Raw genomic sequence first — 18,808 nt, 5'->3', positions numbered from 1 at the left:
ATGATGCCTATAGCTTTACCGAATTTTTTTTTTTCAAAGCTGAAGTCATTATTAATTTTTGTTTGGAATAATAAAAAACCAAGAGTATCCTTCTTAAGTCTGAAACAGGAAAAAAAACGTGGGGGGCTAGCAGTCTCCGATATTCAAAAATAATATAAGGCGATAGTGCTGTCGAGAATAGTCGAATGGGTAAGAGAAAATAAAACGGAAAAAAAGGTGGGTGAATTTAGAAGACACTTTTAGCAAGACACAACTGAGTAAGATCGTATGGAATCCGCCAAAATATAGGTCACTTGATCCGAATACAAATGAACTGACACGGAACGGAACTTAGGATGGGGTCTATAAACAAGTAAACGTACACTATAACTCTCCACTAATAGCACTGAAAGTGAACAAATATTTTGCACCAGGAAGAAAGATTAATGGCGGGAATTGGTTGAAAAAAGAGAGGGCACAGTTGAGAGATATTATAAAAGAGGGGAAGATTTTATCATGGCACGATTTAAAACACAAGGGGGAACTAGCAGGGATCGATGAATGGCGGTATCTCCAGTTGGCCCATTTTGTTAAAAGTCTACCTCAACCATTAAGATCTGAAGATGAGCTGTCGCCGCTGGAGCGGCTCTGTTTGACAGATAACCCCAAAGGAATCATATCAAGGCTATATATATGCTCTTGTTAGAAGGTAACAGGCTGGAGATCCCGCCATACATACAGAAGTGGGAAAGGGAACTGGGAACACAATGTGATAAAATCACTATGGGAAAAATATTTAAATTAACACATAGGTCAGCATTCGACAGTAACTCTGCCGAAATTAATTACAAATGTCTAACTAGATGGTACGCTACACCAGATAAAATCAGAAAATATCAACCGGGCAAATCAGGGGACTGTTGGCGAGGAGGCAGAGAGGCGGGAACAATGACGCACCTTTGGTGGAGCTGCCCGAAAATCAATAAATATTGGAAAAAGATCTTACATTATGTAAAAGAAATAACTAATACAGTAATCCCAGAGGAACCATGGATAGTGCTAAAGGAGGTATCACTAATCCCACAGCTTTTAAATGCTGCAAAAAGATTGATACCTAAGAAATGGCAAGAAGAGGAGTGCCCAACAATTTGGGAGTGGATAGATGCAGTCGAAGAAACTTATAGTATGGAAAGTTTAAGTGATAGTAATGGAGTCAAAAGAACCGTAATAATAGATAAATGGAAAGAGTGGAGAAAATTTTAAAAAACATGGAGCTATGCAGAATAATTAAGAATTTAAGATCTATATGGGAAATAGGAAAAGACCAGAAATGGAAACAATACCTTAAGTAATGTAGTAATAGTTAAGCGTGGGAGGGGGGAGGGATATAGTAGAGGTTGGAGGGTGGATTTATGAATGTTTTGTAAGCACTTCTTTGCTTGTTTTTTAAATTATGCGGAATTGCACATAAAAAGAAACGTATAAGAGCAAAAAACATATGCTACGATGATGTGAAGGTTAGAAGGGACAGAAATGAATGGAAAGTTGATTTGAGTCTCTCGAGAAAATTCGCTGAAGTGGCAAAAAACCCCCCCCCAAAAAAACAGAAAAATAAAAAATAAAATTATTGAGAGTGTGAAGTTGAATTTTTTTGTTATAAAATCGTCACGCTCAATTTCTTTGAAACCATTTTTCGCCACACTGTGCTCAAAAGGTTGCCTAACCCTGTATTACATTAACTCATATACCATTTCTGTTAGCAATAGTCATTGGCTTCTAACCTGATGGTGGGTACATTACTGAAAACAGGGACCGCCCCTACGAAGAGCTGTATGAAAAATAATAATTTTAGAAAATATGTACACTTTTAAAACTTCTGATATCCTTTCATTTATCTAAGCATAATAAACAAGTTTAACCTTTGAGTGTTATACTGAGAATATTCTAAGTGTAAACAGTTACGTTTCCCTCTGTTTCCTAATGTAATTGTTTGTAGACTGATGCAAACAGTAGATATTGTGTTATTGTGAAAAGACTGATTCCTTAAAAAGCTAGGTCACCACTTCTTAACATTGATGTACTATGGTCATGCACAGCTAAAGCAGTGCTGAGGCTGCCCTCTTTAAAACAGAACTCCAGGTAAGCTCCAAACTCACTCAACCATGTCTTTATGGACCTTGCTTTGTGCACTGGTCCAAATCATTTGGTGGAGGGGGGATTATGGTGTGGGGTTGTTTTTCAGGAGTTGGGCTTGGCTTCTTAGTTCCAGTGAAGGGAACTCTTAAGTCGTCAGCACACCAAGGCATTTTGGACAATTTCATGCTCCCAACTTTGTGGGAACAGTTTGGAGATGGCCCTTTCCTATTCCAACATGACTGCGTACCAGTGCACAAAGCAAGGTCCATAAAGACATGAATGAGTGAGTTTGGGGTGCAGGAACTTGACTGGCCTGCACAGAGTCCTGCCCTAAACCTGATAGAACACATTTGGGATGAATTAGAGGGGAGACTGCGAGCCAGGCCTTCTCGTCCTCATCTGTGCCGGACCTCACAAATGCACTTCTGGAAGAATGGTCAAACATTCCCATAGACACACTCCTAAACATTGTGGACAGCCTTCCCAGAAGAGTTGAAGCTGTAATAGCCGAAAAGGTTGGGCCAACTCAATATTGAACCCTACGGACTAAGACTGGGATGTCATTAAAGTTCATGGATGTGTAAAGGCAGGCATCCCAAGACTTTTGGTAATAAAGGGGGTGATTTACGAAAGGCAACTCCACTTTGCACTACAATTGCAAAGTGCACTTGAAATTGCACTGAAAGTGCACTTGGAAGTGCAGTCGCTGGAAATCTGAGGGGTAGATCTGAAATTAGGGGAAGCTCTGCTAAATTTTATCATCCAATCCTGTGCAAGCTAAAATGCTGTTTTTTATTTTCCTTGCATGTCCCCCTCAGATCTACAGCGACTGAACTTCTAATGCGCCTTCAGTGGATTTGCCTTTAACCCCTTCCCACCCGGCCAATGCATATATACGGCCGGGTGGGAGCCATCTACTCCTGATAGGACGTTCAGGAACGTCCTTCAGAAGTAGCGGGATCGCGCGCGCGCGCCCGCGCAGCGGCGCGATCCCGATGTGCTCGTGTCACCCGGACACAGCACATCTCAGATCGACAGGAGGGCTCTGTGATTGGCCCTCCTGATCACATGACGGCCGTGTCCAATCACGGCCGTCATGTGATGTAAACAAACAGCCGGTTGCTAGGCAATCGGCTCTCCTCTCCTCACAGGGAAGTCATTGCTGAGGAGAGGAGAGCAGAACGTTGCAGCCGGCTGATGATCAGTGAGTATGAGCTGTTTTTTACAGCTTTTTACTCACTGATCATCATTCTAGTGTCAACACACCACACAGTACAAACACAGTCCCCACATATGTCCCCAAAACACACATGTCCCCAAAACATACATGTCCCCAAATAATAAAAACACATGTCCCTAATAATAAAAACATGTCCCCCACATATGTCCCACTAAAATCACATGTCCCAATGATTATCTGCACACATATGTACGTGATCACCTGCACACATATGTACATGATCATTTGCGTACATATGTCCCTGATCACACAAACCAATTATTATACACTTAACGGAATTTTTTTTACCAAAAACATGTAGCAGAATACATTTTGGCCTAAATTTATGACAAAATTTGATTTTATTGGATTTCTTTTCAAATAGAAAAAAGAAAATATTGTTTTTTTTCCAAATTTCCGCTTTTTTTGCGCTTATATCACAAAAAATAAAAAACGGAGTCGTGAATAAATAACACCAAAATAAAGCTCTATTTGTGCGAACAAAATGATAACAATTTCATTTGGGTACAGCGTAGCATGACCGCGCAATTGTCACTGAAAGCGCTAGAGCGATGAAAGCTGAAAATTGGACTGGGAAGGAAGGGGGCGAAAGTGCCCTGTATTGTAGTGGTTAATAAATAACCCCCATAGTGTATATGCAAACAGTGATTTCCAAGGCATTTGGTGCACAAAAAGTGGAGTTATATCCTTTGTGGCTATTAAGTAATATATTTCAACAAAAGTGTTTATTCCCTGAGTTCAGCTTTAAAACTTTTAAACTGTAAAGCTCTCCACTCCTTCCCCTGAGTGTGTTCTGTCTTTGTGGATCCTTCCAGGCAATTCACAAAAGCCGGGTGCATTTTCTGATTTTGGCACCATGTGATATTCCCTGGCTAGCTTTATCATTTTAATTTTTTCATAGCTACCTTTAACCATGAATTTTTCCTCAGGCTCAGCCTTCCCATCCATATTTCTGTCAGCAATTTCTGAGTACATTCATGAGAAACAAATGTTTGGAGTTTTCCTGAAACAGCCAGCTTAAGGCAAGTCGATTTGCTCCAGTTGCGTAGCTCATATGTTAGTATCTTCATTGTCTTTCTTTCATTACTCTGGTAGGCCTTATCAAGGAAATCAACTGCCAGATCTCCAAATTCTCTATGGCAGAGAGGATAACAAAGTGCCGTCAGCATAGTCTCACAAAAATAAATCACATTAAAACAAATTAAACAGTAATAGTAACAACAATAATATACTATATTTATTATACTATGTATTTTGTTCATTCTGCTTTCCATAAGGCTCTCTGGTATTCTGTCACAAAATTTTTTGGAAATGGCTGGATTTGGGATAATTCATATGTAAAGCCCCATACACACTATCAGATTATCTGCTGAGTTTTTCCTTCAGATTTACCAAAACCATGTAGTAGAAGGGCCTGCCTGATTGCATACACATTGAAACTCCTAAGGTTTGTCCTCATATTATATGGTTTTGGTAAATCTGAAGGAAAAAGTCAGCAGATAATCTGATAGTGTGTATGGGGCTTTAAGAAGGCCCTACCCAGCCACCTCCTGCTCAAGCTTTCTCTGTGGGGTAGGGTATGTAGTCAATTGTCCTGGTTGGAAGCTTCTCAGCTGATCACGGTTAATTTCCTTATAGAGGCGACATCATTGAGAACATCTCTAGAGAGCCCCTCCCAATGTGACCGATGTGAGCACTCGTGGTCCTATTGCAATCTCATTAGAAAGCTCTTTAGTGGCTGGATCATGCATGATTCTGTGGCAGAATTGTTCGTGTCTAGGCCACTTTTCTTGTGTGTTGCTTAATCGCTGATAAAAACAATTGCCAATGTTAATTCTTAGTAAATAAAAACAAATATATTTACTTGGAATATTCTTTGAGCTTATCCGGTGTATCATCAATGATGTCCCATTTCCTAGCTTCCCGTGACATTGCTCGGAACAGACACCTAGCAACCAGTGCCTTAGCCATAGATTCTTCTCCATGCTCCCAGAAGAAGAGTGCCATCTTTTGTCTTTTCATCAACACTGCCCAAACTAGGAGCTCATTATATGGATAGTGGAAAGGTTTTCCACTGTCATCCTCACGGTGAGCTATGCCAGATCTGGGGACTTTTTCTTTTTCATTTGTGTCATTCTGCCAGTAAGGAAAGAATAAATGTTATTAAAGAGAACATATCTTCATAACTTTCCTGGATTGTCAAGTTTGATTTAAAAATGATACCTTAGACCCGAATGGTTTGGCAGTCTGAAGGAAGTGATTGTGTCTTGTTTTTTCTTTCCTATCTATCCTTCCCAGAGAGTTGTCACTTTTTGAAGAGCTTCCTTGATCTGACTGGCCTAAAGTCTAAAATGAAAAATAATGTAATTTACCATTATAGCAAGCTAATCTAGCACATTAACCACTAATTTACGGAGTAATCCATTATCTCCATTATCTCCCCCCCTCCCCCCCCCCCCCCCCAGACTGGAATGCCGCAGCTATTCAATTGGCGAAAAACTGTCAACATCAATGTTAATTCCTCTCTAGATAGAGATATAGTACAACTGGTCTAGTATTAAAGACAAGTTCTCAGCACCCAAAGCTGATTTTTTTTATATAGGTACAAATCAGCGCACTGCATCCTATTACTAATATGAAACAATAAAAACACAATCAAACTGACTACTTATGAACATAAATTCAATTACACTCTGCTAGCTTTTAAATGAATAATAATCACACTTTAACTTATTTTCTGATCATAAAAAGACATACTTACTATTCCAAGTTGGAGAATGCCCTTGATGATGCTAAGTCCAAGGAAGACTGGCAACACAATTGCCTCAGGCCAGGGGCGGACTGACCATTGGGCCACTCGGGCACTGCACACCCTGCCAGATTGCCTAGGCACTTTATAACGCCTTTAGCTTTCAACATCTTTTTCCAACCTTAAAGAGTAAGGCCGCGTACACACGCGGGGACTGTTCGCCCAACTTTGTCCGCTGAACAGTGTTTCGGCAAACAGTCCGCTCGTGTGTGGGCTTTCAGCGGACAGTTTCAGCGAACAGTCCACTGAACAAGGTTTTTCGGAAATTCCGAAAAACTGTCCGCTGAAACCTTGTTTCAGCGAACAGTCCCCTCGTGTGTAGGCTTGTTCGTCAAACTAAGTTCCGCGCATGCTCAGAAAGGATTTACACGCCGAAAGTTATAATGCAGTGTATAGGACGTCATATTTTTCGTCCCGTCGTACGTGCCGTTCACGTCATCGCGCACGGTTTCAGCAAACTGTTCGTCCGTCGTGTGTGGCCATGTCCGTCCATGCTAATTTTGAGCGGACTGTTTGCCGAAACTGTTTGACGGACAAAGTTGGGCGAACAGTCCCCGCGTGTGTACGCGGCCTTACTCCACATTTGATGAAAAAAAAAACCAACCCCTGGGTGATCAATTTACATTGCAGGGATTTTAACAAACTTTGTTTGCAGAATTCTACCTTTTTCTGGCCTAAAGAACAAGCTGTGTTTTTTCACCATGTCTTTTGGATACCAGTTCTGATTAAGAGTGGCTGGTTAACTATAATCACCTGGTGCACTCTTAGGGGGTTATTTACAAAAGGAAAATCCACTTTGCACTGCAAGTGCACTTGAAAGTAGAGTCGCTGTAGATACGAGGGGGACATGGAAGGAAAATAAAAAACAGCATTTTAGCTTGCACATGATTGGATGACAAAATCAGCAGAGCTTCTGCTCATTTCAGATCTACCCCTTAGATCTAAAGTGACTGCACTTCCAGTGCAAAGTGTATTTTCCTTTTATAAATAACTCCCTTAGTGTTCTGATGAAAAAAGCTGCAGTGTCTGCACCACTTTAGAAATATTAAAAGAATAAGTTAACCTTAAAAAAAAAAAATGCACATATTTTTGCAGGGGAAAAAAAAATGCACAAATTCCTTTTTTCCCAAAGGAGGCTTCAAAGAATTGCACCCACAGCCTGCACACCCCCCCCCCCCCCCCTCCATCTTTCAGTATGGCTTTTGGTTAAAATTTGACTTGAGCAGACTTCTAGGAAAATCAGTAAGCCAATCACACAACCAGGAAATGACATTTTTGATAGTTCTCTATATAACCATGTCTCCAGGTTGCCATATTGCAATGAATTTTACAGAAAATTACAGAGGCCGCAGATTGAAAAGGAAAGGTAATTTTTGAATAACTACAATATGGCAATTGTATATACTAGAATGTTTTTTCATTTGCTGTATTTTTTTACAGATATGGAGTTACCCTTTATTTCTGCCAGTTAGACTATAAATAAGCATTGCCACACTGGTGACTGACTCTGTACTCCCACCATTGCTGTAGGCTGCCTATAATCCCCTAAAACATCTAGAACTAAAACATTTTACAATGACAGGCTGTAAAATGCAGCAGAGCATGACTGTCTCACTTTGTTCTCATTCAATCCCTGTAATGCCGTGTACACACGACCAGTTTTTCCGTCAGAATAAACTCTGACGTTTTTTTTCCGATGGAGTTCTGCTGAAACAGACTTGCCTACACATGATCACACCAAAGTCCGATCGTTTAGAACGTAGTGATGTACAACACGTACGACGGGACTAGAAAAAGGAAGTTCAATAGCCAGTAGCCAATAGCTGCCCTAGCGTCGTTTTTGGTCTGTCGGAACAACATACACATGAACGTTTTTTCCAAAAGAAATTGATTCTGTCGGAAAGATTTAAAACATGTTCTAATTCGAGGTCCATCAGAATTTTTGAAAAAAAAAGGCAGCTGAAGCCCACACACAATCGGACTATCCAATAATATTGTAATGCCCTGTACACATGGTCGGTCTTTCCGACGGAAAATGTGTGATCGGACTGTATTGTCAGAAATTCCGATCGTGTGTGGGCTCCATTGGACTTTTTCCGTCGGAATTTCCGACACACAAAGTTTGAGATCTTGTTCTAAAAATTTCCGACAACAAAATCCGATTGTTTAAATTCTGATTGCGTGTAGACAATTCCGACGCACAAAGTACCACGCATGCTCAGAATAAATTACGAGACTAATGCTATTGGCTACTGGCCTCTTTATAGTGCCGTTGTACGTGTTGTATGTCACCTCGTTCTGAACGATTGGATTTTCCGACAACTTTGTGCGACCGTGTGTATGTAAGACAAGTTTGTGCCAAAATCCTTCAGAAAAAATCCAACGGACTTTGTCGTCGGAATATGTGAGTGTGTACAGGGCATTACAGTTGAAGCAACACATGGATTGTTGTAATTCATCCCAACCAACTTCCGGCAGTGCCATTATCTGGCCTGTCTGTAAATGCGGAGAAACATAAAAAGTTTTGTGAAATAAGATCCAAGATTCATACATTAAAATAAAAAGGAATCATAGACCAAATACTTTCATTATATGTGATAGCCAAAAGCCGTTATCAGATTACAATGTTTTGTGAGATGGAGATTCTTTATCTAATGGCTGGACAGTTGCACAAGAAGATCGAGGGAAAAAATATTTGTTGCTGCTAAAAAGCAAGAAAACAACTCAATCCATATCAGTGTTTTCAGGGCTCATTTCACCCTCAAATGGAGCTCATTAAATACCTGATTGAGCTTTTTGTACATTGTTCTGAAGTTTCTCTTTGTGTAGTTGCATCTGTATGTTCCACCCATAAGAAATTCTATAACAAGTCCAACATCCAGGAGGGTGATCTTGTATGTTGCTGGGAGGTTACCCTAAACCAGATTCAATGATAACTAAAGTGAAACAATACAATAAGTATACAGATTAAATGTACATATGTGAACTGCTGTTCTTGCAAAAATACCCATCATTCTATTAAAACAAGCTCACAGATGGTAGGAGACCTCCTTTATCCTATTCAGCCTTGGAGCTTCCTGTATCATTCTCCTGATCATTGGACACTGTTCAATAATCTTTCTTTTTCCAGTGAGCAGAAATGTCAAATAAGAATCTGCAAAGCGGAAATAGGAAATAGGAGTAGCACCTACCTTGCTATAGAGTCAGGGTATATAAATCACACATTTGAGCTATAGAGTAGAAAAGTTTACATTTATATGTGTTAAAATTGTGATCACTAACAAATGAAGTTATTTGTTCTCAAGGACTAACGATAGGCGGTTTAAATCTCAGCTGCCTCAGCAGGAACCAGCTGAGATTTGAACCATGGGTGTACCCAAGTTGATCAATTTATCAACTTAGGTACAACCAGCCTGACAGATTTTATTTTAACAAGAAAAGCCTGGCGGATTTTACATGCGACATTGCTATTGGCTGTTACAATAATCACTGTGTTCTCCTGAGAGGGGCAGCTTCTCCTATTAAAAATGGCATGGTGAATAAAAAGTCAAACCGAATAGATTTATTAAAGTGGACTTCTGAGGATAGAAATTGGGAGTAGTTATTACTTACTTTTTGAAAGGTACAGGCTCCAGGGCTGTCAGGATAAGGATTACAATCCCAAGGCCTGCACCTTTCAAAACCAAAACAGCCGATGGTTGTAAAAGTCCTTAGAGGTTCACTTTAACATAGTACAATCAAATTGCATCAAATATATAAAGATACACACACACACACACACACACACACACACACATATATATATATATATATATATATATATATATATATATATATATATATATATATATATATATATATATATATATATATATATATATATATATATATACATATACACACACACACACACACACACACATATATATATATATATTTATGGTCGAAGCCATATGGCCGATACGGATATGAACAAATAGACTTACCATAAGATTTACAACATGAAATGGACCTGAAGTGTGCCCTGGTCTGATGGTCGGTATACCAAAATAAGGGGGCAAAAACATTCAGGTAGGGGTGTAGTTTTATTAGTTTTTAGCTTAATTAGTTGAGCAAGTTTGGTGAATGCTTGTGCCATTTCCACCTGAGGATTGGGGATGTACCGGGCGAGGTAGGCAGGGTTCCAACTGCTTAGTCTCTGAATGACGTGACTTGGGACCCATGCCAAGATGCTGCCAAGGGTGCTCCAATACTAAAGAGTGACCACGGTATGGACCGGGGTCGAGGTGTAGGCTGCGTAGAAGAACCCCATGTGTTTGGAAAACTGGCAGGTACACAAGTGTTAGCACGAAAAGGCAACAGGGGACTAGAGTTTACGCGTTCCGGTAGGAGTGACAGTAGGTGGTCGAGTGTGGTTACTTGACACCAGGCACTGTTTGTTCTATAGAAATTGACGTCTATCCTGGAGCCAGATTGCTGGGTTTTAGACACTGCAAGGTGGAGGATGAAATGGTGTTGGTAGCGAGCCAAGTGACGACTACGGAGAACTAGGCCTGCGGGATTGCTGAAGGTGAACTTGCTGGGCCATCAGAACCTGTAGTAGGCTAAGTAACTGGCTGTTTGTATGAGCAGGCTGGGCAGAAGGCCAAATTGCGAACTAGTGAAGATAGTAGACCTGTCCCAGAAGATGACAGCCTGGAATGAACATACAATGGACATTAAACTGGTGCCGCCAAGATAACTGCAGCAGTCTGCGCAGGAAGGACATAACCGAGAGCGGTCCAGACCTGGCTTCATCAACAAGATCAACCTCGGCCCAGTTGTCGGTGGTGAAAGCCACGGCCTGTCCTGTCCTGACATGACCCCAGAGTCAAGAGGCTGTCATGACCGGGTATAGCTTGAAGAGGGAGGAAGTCCAGGTAAACCCGGGGTTTAGGAGTATCCCTGATGCCATGGTTCTGTAAACCAGTGGTGGCCAAAAATTGCAGCGAAGCCTGTGGAGGCTGCGGCATCTGTCATTACCAGGGGTGACAGGGGCATCGTAGATAGAATAAACATTGCTATACCAATCCATGCAGTAAGGAACCTTCCGACATTGATGGGTCTGCTATTGCCACGGCATCTAAATTAAGGATCTGAGAGGGGACCTGTGTCCGTGAGAAGAAGATTAGGAGGCATGACATAAAGATCGACCCTGGGGAATGGCCCGTATTGCAGATTTGAGCATTCGTTAGGTGGTGTCTGTGTAGAACCTGGCTGCCAGTGCTACTAATGATAAATTGGCTAGGCCGTGGAAAACCACAAAGGGCCAGGTAGATGGCCGCTTGGATGACTAGACTGGGGAATGTGCGAGGATTTTATATGTCCCTAAAGACGGCAGTTGTGATGGGCGAGCGTTTGCCGTTGGCTATGGGCTGATGCCTCTGGATGCCTCGTAGTGGGGATCTTACTGTATGGGCCGTAAAGACAGATGGCTCTCTGGGTCCTGTAAGGATAAGAAATGCTGAACGCTGGCTAGGTATAGCCTGACCGTGTTACAAGAAGAAGCCAGTTGCGTGTGTCAACACGATCCTGGTGCAGGATGGAAGTTGAACTCAACTGTCCTAAGGGAGAGATGACAGACAGGAAACGGTGAGTGGCTTGTAAGAAAAAGCCACAGGAGACAAGTGGCCAATTAAGTGCTGCTGAAAATGACGTGTAGCCAGTTTGTGTGCCACTGAGAATGTGCTTGCAAAAGAATGATTGCAAGAAGTTATGCTAAGTCGCGTGCCTTGGCATGATTGCAAAAGTTGTGTTTAAACGTGTGCTTGCGACAATTGCACGGGAGTTTGTCACTGGAGATGTGTTCATAGTGACTGTAAGAAATTCGTGTTACCGCATGTGCTTGCGAAGACTGCAGGAGTTGTGCTTGAACGTGTGTTTGGATGCGTGCTTGCAACCATTGCAAAATGTTATGCCAAGATGCGTGCTTGCAACGATTGCAAGATGTTATGCTAGGATGCGTGCCTGCAACGATTGCAAGGAGTTACACCAGGATGCATGCTTGCAATGATTGTAAGGAGTTATGCCAGGATGCGTGCCTGCAACGATTGCAAGGAGTTATGCCAGGATGCGTGCCTGTAACGATTGTAAGGAGTTATGGTAGGATACATGGGCAGCCAGGTCGAAAAAGACAGAAGTCCATCCGGTCCAACCACAAATCAAATAAATAAAGTATCGCACAACCCAACATACCCAATTCTACACCCACAGCTGATCCAGAGGAAGGCAAAAAACCCCAGCAGAGCATAGTCCAATTTGCTACAGCAGGGGAAAAAATTCCTTCCTGATCCCTTGAGAGGCAATCGGATTTTTCCCTGGATCAACTTTACCTATAAATATAAGTACCCCGTTATATTATGTACATTTAGGAAAGTATCCAGGCTTTTTCCTAAAGCAATCTATTTAAGCTAGCCAGAACTGCCTGCTAGCAATGATTGCAATAAGTTTGTGCCTGGACATCTGCTTGCAATGATTGCAAGAGGTCTATGCTCGAATGCGTGCTTGCAATGATTGCAAGAGGTCTATGCTTGAATGCGTGCTTGCAACGATTGCAAGAAGTCTATGCTTGGATGCGTGCTTGCAACGATTGCAAGAAGTCTACGCTTGGATGCGTGTTTGCAACGATTGCAAGAAGTCTACGCTTGAATGCGTACTTGCAACGACTGCAAGACGTCCATGCTTGAATGCGTGCTTGCAACGATTGCAAGAAGACTATGCTTAAATGCGTGCTTGCAACGATTGCAAGAAGTCTGTGCCTGGAAATGTGTTTGCAATGATTGCAGGGAGTGTATGCTTGGGTGCGTGCTAGCAGCGATTTGCAAGAAGTTGTTTCTTGGATGTGTATGGAATGAATCCGATATGAATTGGTCGTAAGAATGAAATGAATTCTATATGAGTTGATCCCATGAAATTAATCTGATAAGAACCAGTTTTAGAGTGTATGAATTTAATCTAATATAGATCAGACCGTGGAGAGTACGAAATGAACCCGGTAAGAATCGATTTGCCGCTGAGGCGACTGGAATTGAAACGGGTTGTAGCATGTATAAATGAAACTGAGACGAATCTTTGTAACTATATGTAATGAATCCTGATGGGAACCGGTCGTAAGGTGTATGAAAGGAAACCAACATGCATTGGATTGTGCGACTAACAGGGGGAGTAGCAGTGAGGCGAAGGTTTTAACAAACGAATCGAGACCCTGGGCTGAACTTCGAAGCACGAAGGATCGATCTATAGTGAGAGTCGGATTTGGAGGAAATGACAGGCAAAATGCGAACGATACCTGTAATGCTGAAATGACTGGTGCGAACCAATGTATTGTTGGTATGAGTGGATTAGACTCAAGTGACAAGTGTGTGAAGTGAATGAGTGAAATGTTTGCCGTGACATAGGCTGACTGCGATAAACGACGTTTCAGACGATAAGTGACGAGTTGAACTGTGGAGCATGTAATGAAATGCGACCAAGCCAATTGGGAACAAAACAACTGGAGCACACTGGAACGAATCGGTGCATCTCGGATGCGACCGATTCGAATCGGGGCACGGTATATGACGGTCAAATTAATTAAATATCTGTTATGACAGAGGCATAAGTCGGTCGTGCCGCGACTGCGACTGATGATGAACCGGACTCTGGAGCATGCACTGAAATGAGGCTAAAGCACTGGGGCACACCGTAACGAATCGGTGCATCACGTATGCCACTGGATTCGAAACGGAGCGCGGTACGTGGCGGTGAAGTTATTTTGCTTGCCATGACAGAGGCACGAATCGATCATGCTGCTGTTGCGACTGACCGTTAATCGTACATGCTCTGGAGCATGTACTGAAATGTGGCTGAAATACCTGGCGCGCCGAGACGAATTTAGCGCACGATGCGACTGGATTCGTATCGGAGCGTGATACGTGACATTGAAATGATTTCCCATGACAGAGACATGAATCAGAGAACAGAAACCTGCAACCGACAATGAATCCTGACTCTGGAGCATGTACTGAAATGAGGCCGTAAACAACTGGGGCACATCGGAACGAATCGGTGCATCACGGATGCGACTAGATTCGAATCGGAGTACGGTGAGTGACAGTGAAATGAGTGACAACGTTTGCCATGACAGAGGCCCAAATCGGTCGTGCCGCGATTGCGACGGACCACAAACGGGACTCTGGAGCATGTACTGAAATGAGGCCGAAAAATACCTGGAGCACGCCGGAACGAATTGGTGCATCGTATATGCGACTGGATTCGTATCGGAACGTGATACGTGACAGTGAAATGATTTCCCATGACAGAGGCACGAAACGGTGCGCCGCAACCTGCGACTGACAACGAACGGGACTCTGGAGCATGTACTGAAATGAGGCCGAAAAATACCTGGGGCACGCCGGACGAATTGGTGCATCGTAGATGCGACTGGATTCGTATCGGAACGTGATACGTGACAGTGAAATGATTTACCATGACAGAGGCATGAGTCCGGGACTCAAGAAATGGGACTCTGGAGCATGTACTGAAATGAGGCCGAAAAAACAACTGGGGCGCACCGAGACAAATCGGTGCATTGCGGATGCGACTGGATTCGAATCGGAGCGCAGTAGGTGAGAGTGAAATGATTTGAAATGATCTGACATGGTTCGAAATGGTTCGGCCTTGACATGGCACTGACCAGTGTCCATCAAATCCACGAGAAACATCGATTAGTCTGTGGAGCATAAAACAGTGAGACACGCCTAAACGAAGCTGTGTCTTTGCGTCGGTGTGAGGTACACAAAAAACAAAGAAATGTTTGGTATGATAACGTAACGAGTAGTAGACAGACGTCGCGGCTGTGTGTAGGGTTTTACGAATGACTCGTAAGTTTGATATCGAGGTTTAGTGACGAGACATTTACAGTGTATGAAATGACAAGTCAACCGAAAAAACCCTACCTGCGACAGCCGAATCAACGCATTAGTACGTAAATTGCGACCGGGAACGAGGACCTCGAACAACTACGAAGCGGTAACTCACGGACGCTAACGAGTTTCGAAGAGTCGGCCTAGTGACGTCGTGCCGCGCACCGGAAACCGACAAAGACCACAGGCTGGTTAAATACCCCCGGGCTCCTCCCATAAATTCAGGCCACCATACTGGCCTTCCTACATATATATATATTATATACATACATACATATACACACATGCACACACATATATATCACATATTACACAATAGTATTATATTATCATATTGTAAAGACATCTATTATATAAAACACACAGGGAGTTTCAACTTCCTGCAACACACATATTAGCATATCATTAAAAATAGAACTATACATCATCATCAATTGTTTGAGTTCCATCATTAATATTCAGTTGCTTGTTTAATTGACCAGTTAAGTCAGTGGTTAAATAATTTGTTTTATTTATAAAACTCCACAATTACCTTAATTGGGCAATACATTATGTATAATAATAATCCACTGAGTCTATAAAAGTGAATTATATCAATAAAAAGCCACTGTGAATTTCATTACTATTGTATTCATAGAAAAAGAAAGTGATACCAAGTTCCTAAAGCTTTACTCAGATAATGAAATCATCATCTATCTACTAAGTACATCACCAGACACTGTTTAAAATTCTCCTAATGCCCCATACACACGATTGGACTTTCCGACAACAAAACCGTGGATTTTTATTCGAAGGTTGTTGGCGCTAACTTGTCTTGCATACACACGATCACACAAATGTTGGCCAACAATTACGTACGTGGGAATGTGGTGACGTACAAGACGTACGACGAGCTGAGAAAAAGGAAGTTAAATAGCCAGTGCGGCTCCTTCTGCTTGATTCCGAGCATGTGTTTTAACTTTTGTGCGACGGACTTGTGTACACACGATCGGAAATTCCGACAACAAAGGTGAACCTGCTAGCCAACATTTGTTGGTGGAAAGCCCGACAACAAATGTTCAATGGAGCATACACACGGTCGGACTTTCAGCTCACAACAAGCTCACATCCAACATTTTACGTCGGAAAATCCGACTGTGTGTACGCAGCATAAGACCAATGAACTGAAATTATCAACGTTAACCCATACAAAAAATGATATGAAATGCACAGCTGTTCTTGATATCTGAATGATAAATGGTGAAGCGCTACCCTTATATTAAAGCGGAGCTCCACCCAAAATTGTAACTCCGCTGCTACATTTGGCAACTTTAGGGGGGAGCGGTGACCTATTTTCAATTTTTGGAGACTTCACCGCGGCAAGGTCCCTGATTGGTTTGTGCAAAAGTTATAGTGTCTACAAAATAGGGGATATTTTTATGTCATTTTTATTTATTTACTAGCAATATCGGCGATCTGTGATTTTATCAGGACTGCGACATTGTGGCGTACAGATTGGACGCTTTTGACACTATTTTGGGACCATTGACATTTATACAGCGATCAGGGCTAAAAATAGCCACTGATTACTGTATAAATGTCACTAGCAGGGAAGGGGTTAACACTAGGGGGTGCTCAAGGGGTTAACTGTGTTCCCTCAGTGTGTTCTAACTGTAGGGCCAATGAGAGCTGCAGGGCTGGAGGTGTGCCTCTGTGTGTCTGTGTAAATCCAGGAAGTGAACAGACAGCAGCTTGAGCTGCCCACAGTTAAAATGGCTGCAGCCAGACTCAGTGGAGGGAGATTTCTGTAGCATATTTGCCAAGTACAGAACACAGTATATCTAACATAATATGCAAAGTGGTTGGAGGGAAGCTTCAGGGTGGCAAAGATGTTTTTATTGCAAATTATGTGAGCGGACTGCAGTTGCCAGACATCCCACCCTGCAAAAACGAATTTCAGGAAGGTGCCGCTTTGAGCCAGCGCCGACTCCCCCCCCCCCCCGCCCCAATTATATGCAGCCTTACCAGTGCCAATGAAATGCAGCAATACCAGTGCCCATGAAATGCAGCCAGATCACACAGAGCTCTGAAAAGGATTTGAATATCAGCAGCGACTGTAACAAATTCCCGCCTCCTATGATACACGTCACACTGATTCAATGCATCATTGGATCAGTGTCCGTCTATCTTGGAGGTGGGATTTTGTTACAGTTCTCCACCTCACACAGACAGGGATGTCATCACATCTGCCCCTCATTCAGCCACAGACTGTGAGCCCCCAGCCAAATGCGGGAGACTTGGGATGTCGGAGTTCCTCTTTAACTCCCAGCCAGCAAAGCTGTTCCAAAGTACTAAACATGCCCAGAGTGACCATATCAAAAATATATCAATAATATACACGTTTTCATGACGTTGGCAGGGACCCGCCCCGGACCTGGGGTTCATTTTAGCCGTGGGCTGCCAGCTATCCACTTCATGTGATTCCACCACGAGGAGGGACACCTTTTAAACTATACTGGTATCACCCAGATACTTCACACACACACACTTTATTTTACTTTATTTTTTGTTAGTCAGCAGCGCACGCCTATTTAATTTGTTCATAAACGACCTGGAGGATCGGGTAAATAGTTCAATCTCTGTATATGCAGACGACACTATGCTAAGCAGGGCAATAACTAACCTTGCAAAAAGATCTGAACAAATTAATGGGGTGGGCAACTATATGGCAAATGTAGAAAAATGTAAAATAATGCATTTGTTTCAAATTACTTTTTATTTCGTTTTTTAAGAAAACATATTAACATTTATCCAATATTCAACATTCAAGGGAAAACACACACATAAAACACTTCCTTTACATAACCATATAAATATCTCAACTATAGGCTATTGTATTTCCTTTTTAACTTTCCCCTTTCTCTCAATCCCATTCATTAAAAGAAAAAAGAAAAAAAGAATTGTCCCCTTCCTTTCCCTCATCTCCCCCCACTCCGCCCCCCCCCCCCCCCACCTCCACGCCTCCTCCCATGGGACCCTCCTCTCCCCTCCACTTACAAATATTCTATCATTCTTCTTGAGGATCGAAATTCTTCCCATTTTTGCCATAACACTGGCATTTGATTGTTTCTATATCCTTCTTCTCTTATCTGTTTTTCCATGTAATATATTTAGTTAATTTCACATATCCAATCCGTCACAGTTGGACTACTTATTTCTCTCCATTTACGTGCTATTACTGTTCTAGCTGCTGTAGTCATATGATATAATAGTTCTGCCTCCCTTCCAAGGGTCAAGTCCTGGGGAAAAAAGCGTGGGAACTCCCACCCAAGATTCACTCCCCCACCAAAAAAACAAAAAATTATACTCTTATATGCACAAACACTTCAAAAGTGGTATTTTTCATCCAATTTTCGTATTGTATGTATGAAGCTTAATTGTTAGTACATAAAAAAAAAATCCTCAATAAACATAAATTCTCTGAATAATCAGCATTCATTCAATTGTGCTTCCATGCAAATGTGAACATCAGGTTCTGATCTTTATTGGGGAATGTTATTTTGTTTATGTTGTGAGTTTACACTTTTCATTGAAAAGAGTTTGGATAACACAGGGTTGAACGGAAAAGTCATAAATGAACTGCACATTATCTGGACAGAATGCTTGGGGAGATAGTGATGTGTTCCTGCTTAGGAGATGTATGTTAGCTTGGGGGACTGCAAA

The 18,808-nt window shown here is 42.0% G+C and overlaps 1 protein-coding gene across 1 annotated transcript in view; it reads right to left on the bottom strand.

Annotated features, from left to right (window-relative positions):
* Positions 1 to 18,808, bottom strand: part of LOC143963324 (transient receptor potential cation channel subfamily M member 7-like) — a 189,973-nt gene that overhangs the window by 97,920 nt on the left and 73,245 nt on the right. Inside the window, exons 14-17 of the mRNA XM_077472928.1 lie at positions 8,948 to 9,079; positions 5,579 to 5,701; positions 5,220 to 5,491; positions 4,261 to 4,489 (exon numbers count right to left, since the gene is read on the bottom strand). Of these exons, the coding sequence (XP_077329054.1) occupies positions 4,261 to 4,489; positions 5,220 to 5,491; positions 5,579 to 5,701; positions 8,948 to 9,079 (756 nt within the window). The remainder of the gene's footprint in view (positions 1 to 4,260; positions 4,490 to 5,219; positions 5,492 to 5,578; positions 5,702 to 8,947; positions 9,080 to 18,808) is intronic.

This window comes from Lithobates pipiens, unplaced genomic scaffold (genome assembly GCF_037356315.1).
Source record: "Lithobates pipiens isolate NorthernLeopardFrog02 unplaced genomic scaffold, aLitPip1_a1.2 Scaffold_8, whole genome shotgun sequence".
NCBI lineage: Eukaryota > Metazoa > Chordata > Amphibia > Anura > Ranidae > Lithobates > Lithobates pipiens.
Note: the sequence above shows the minus strand (reverse complement) of the source record. Positions and strands in the feature narration are given on the sequence as shown.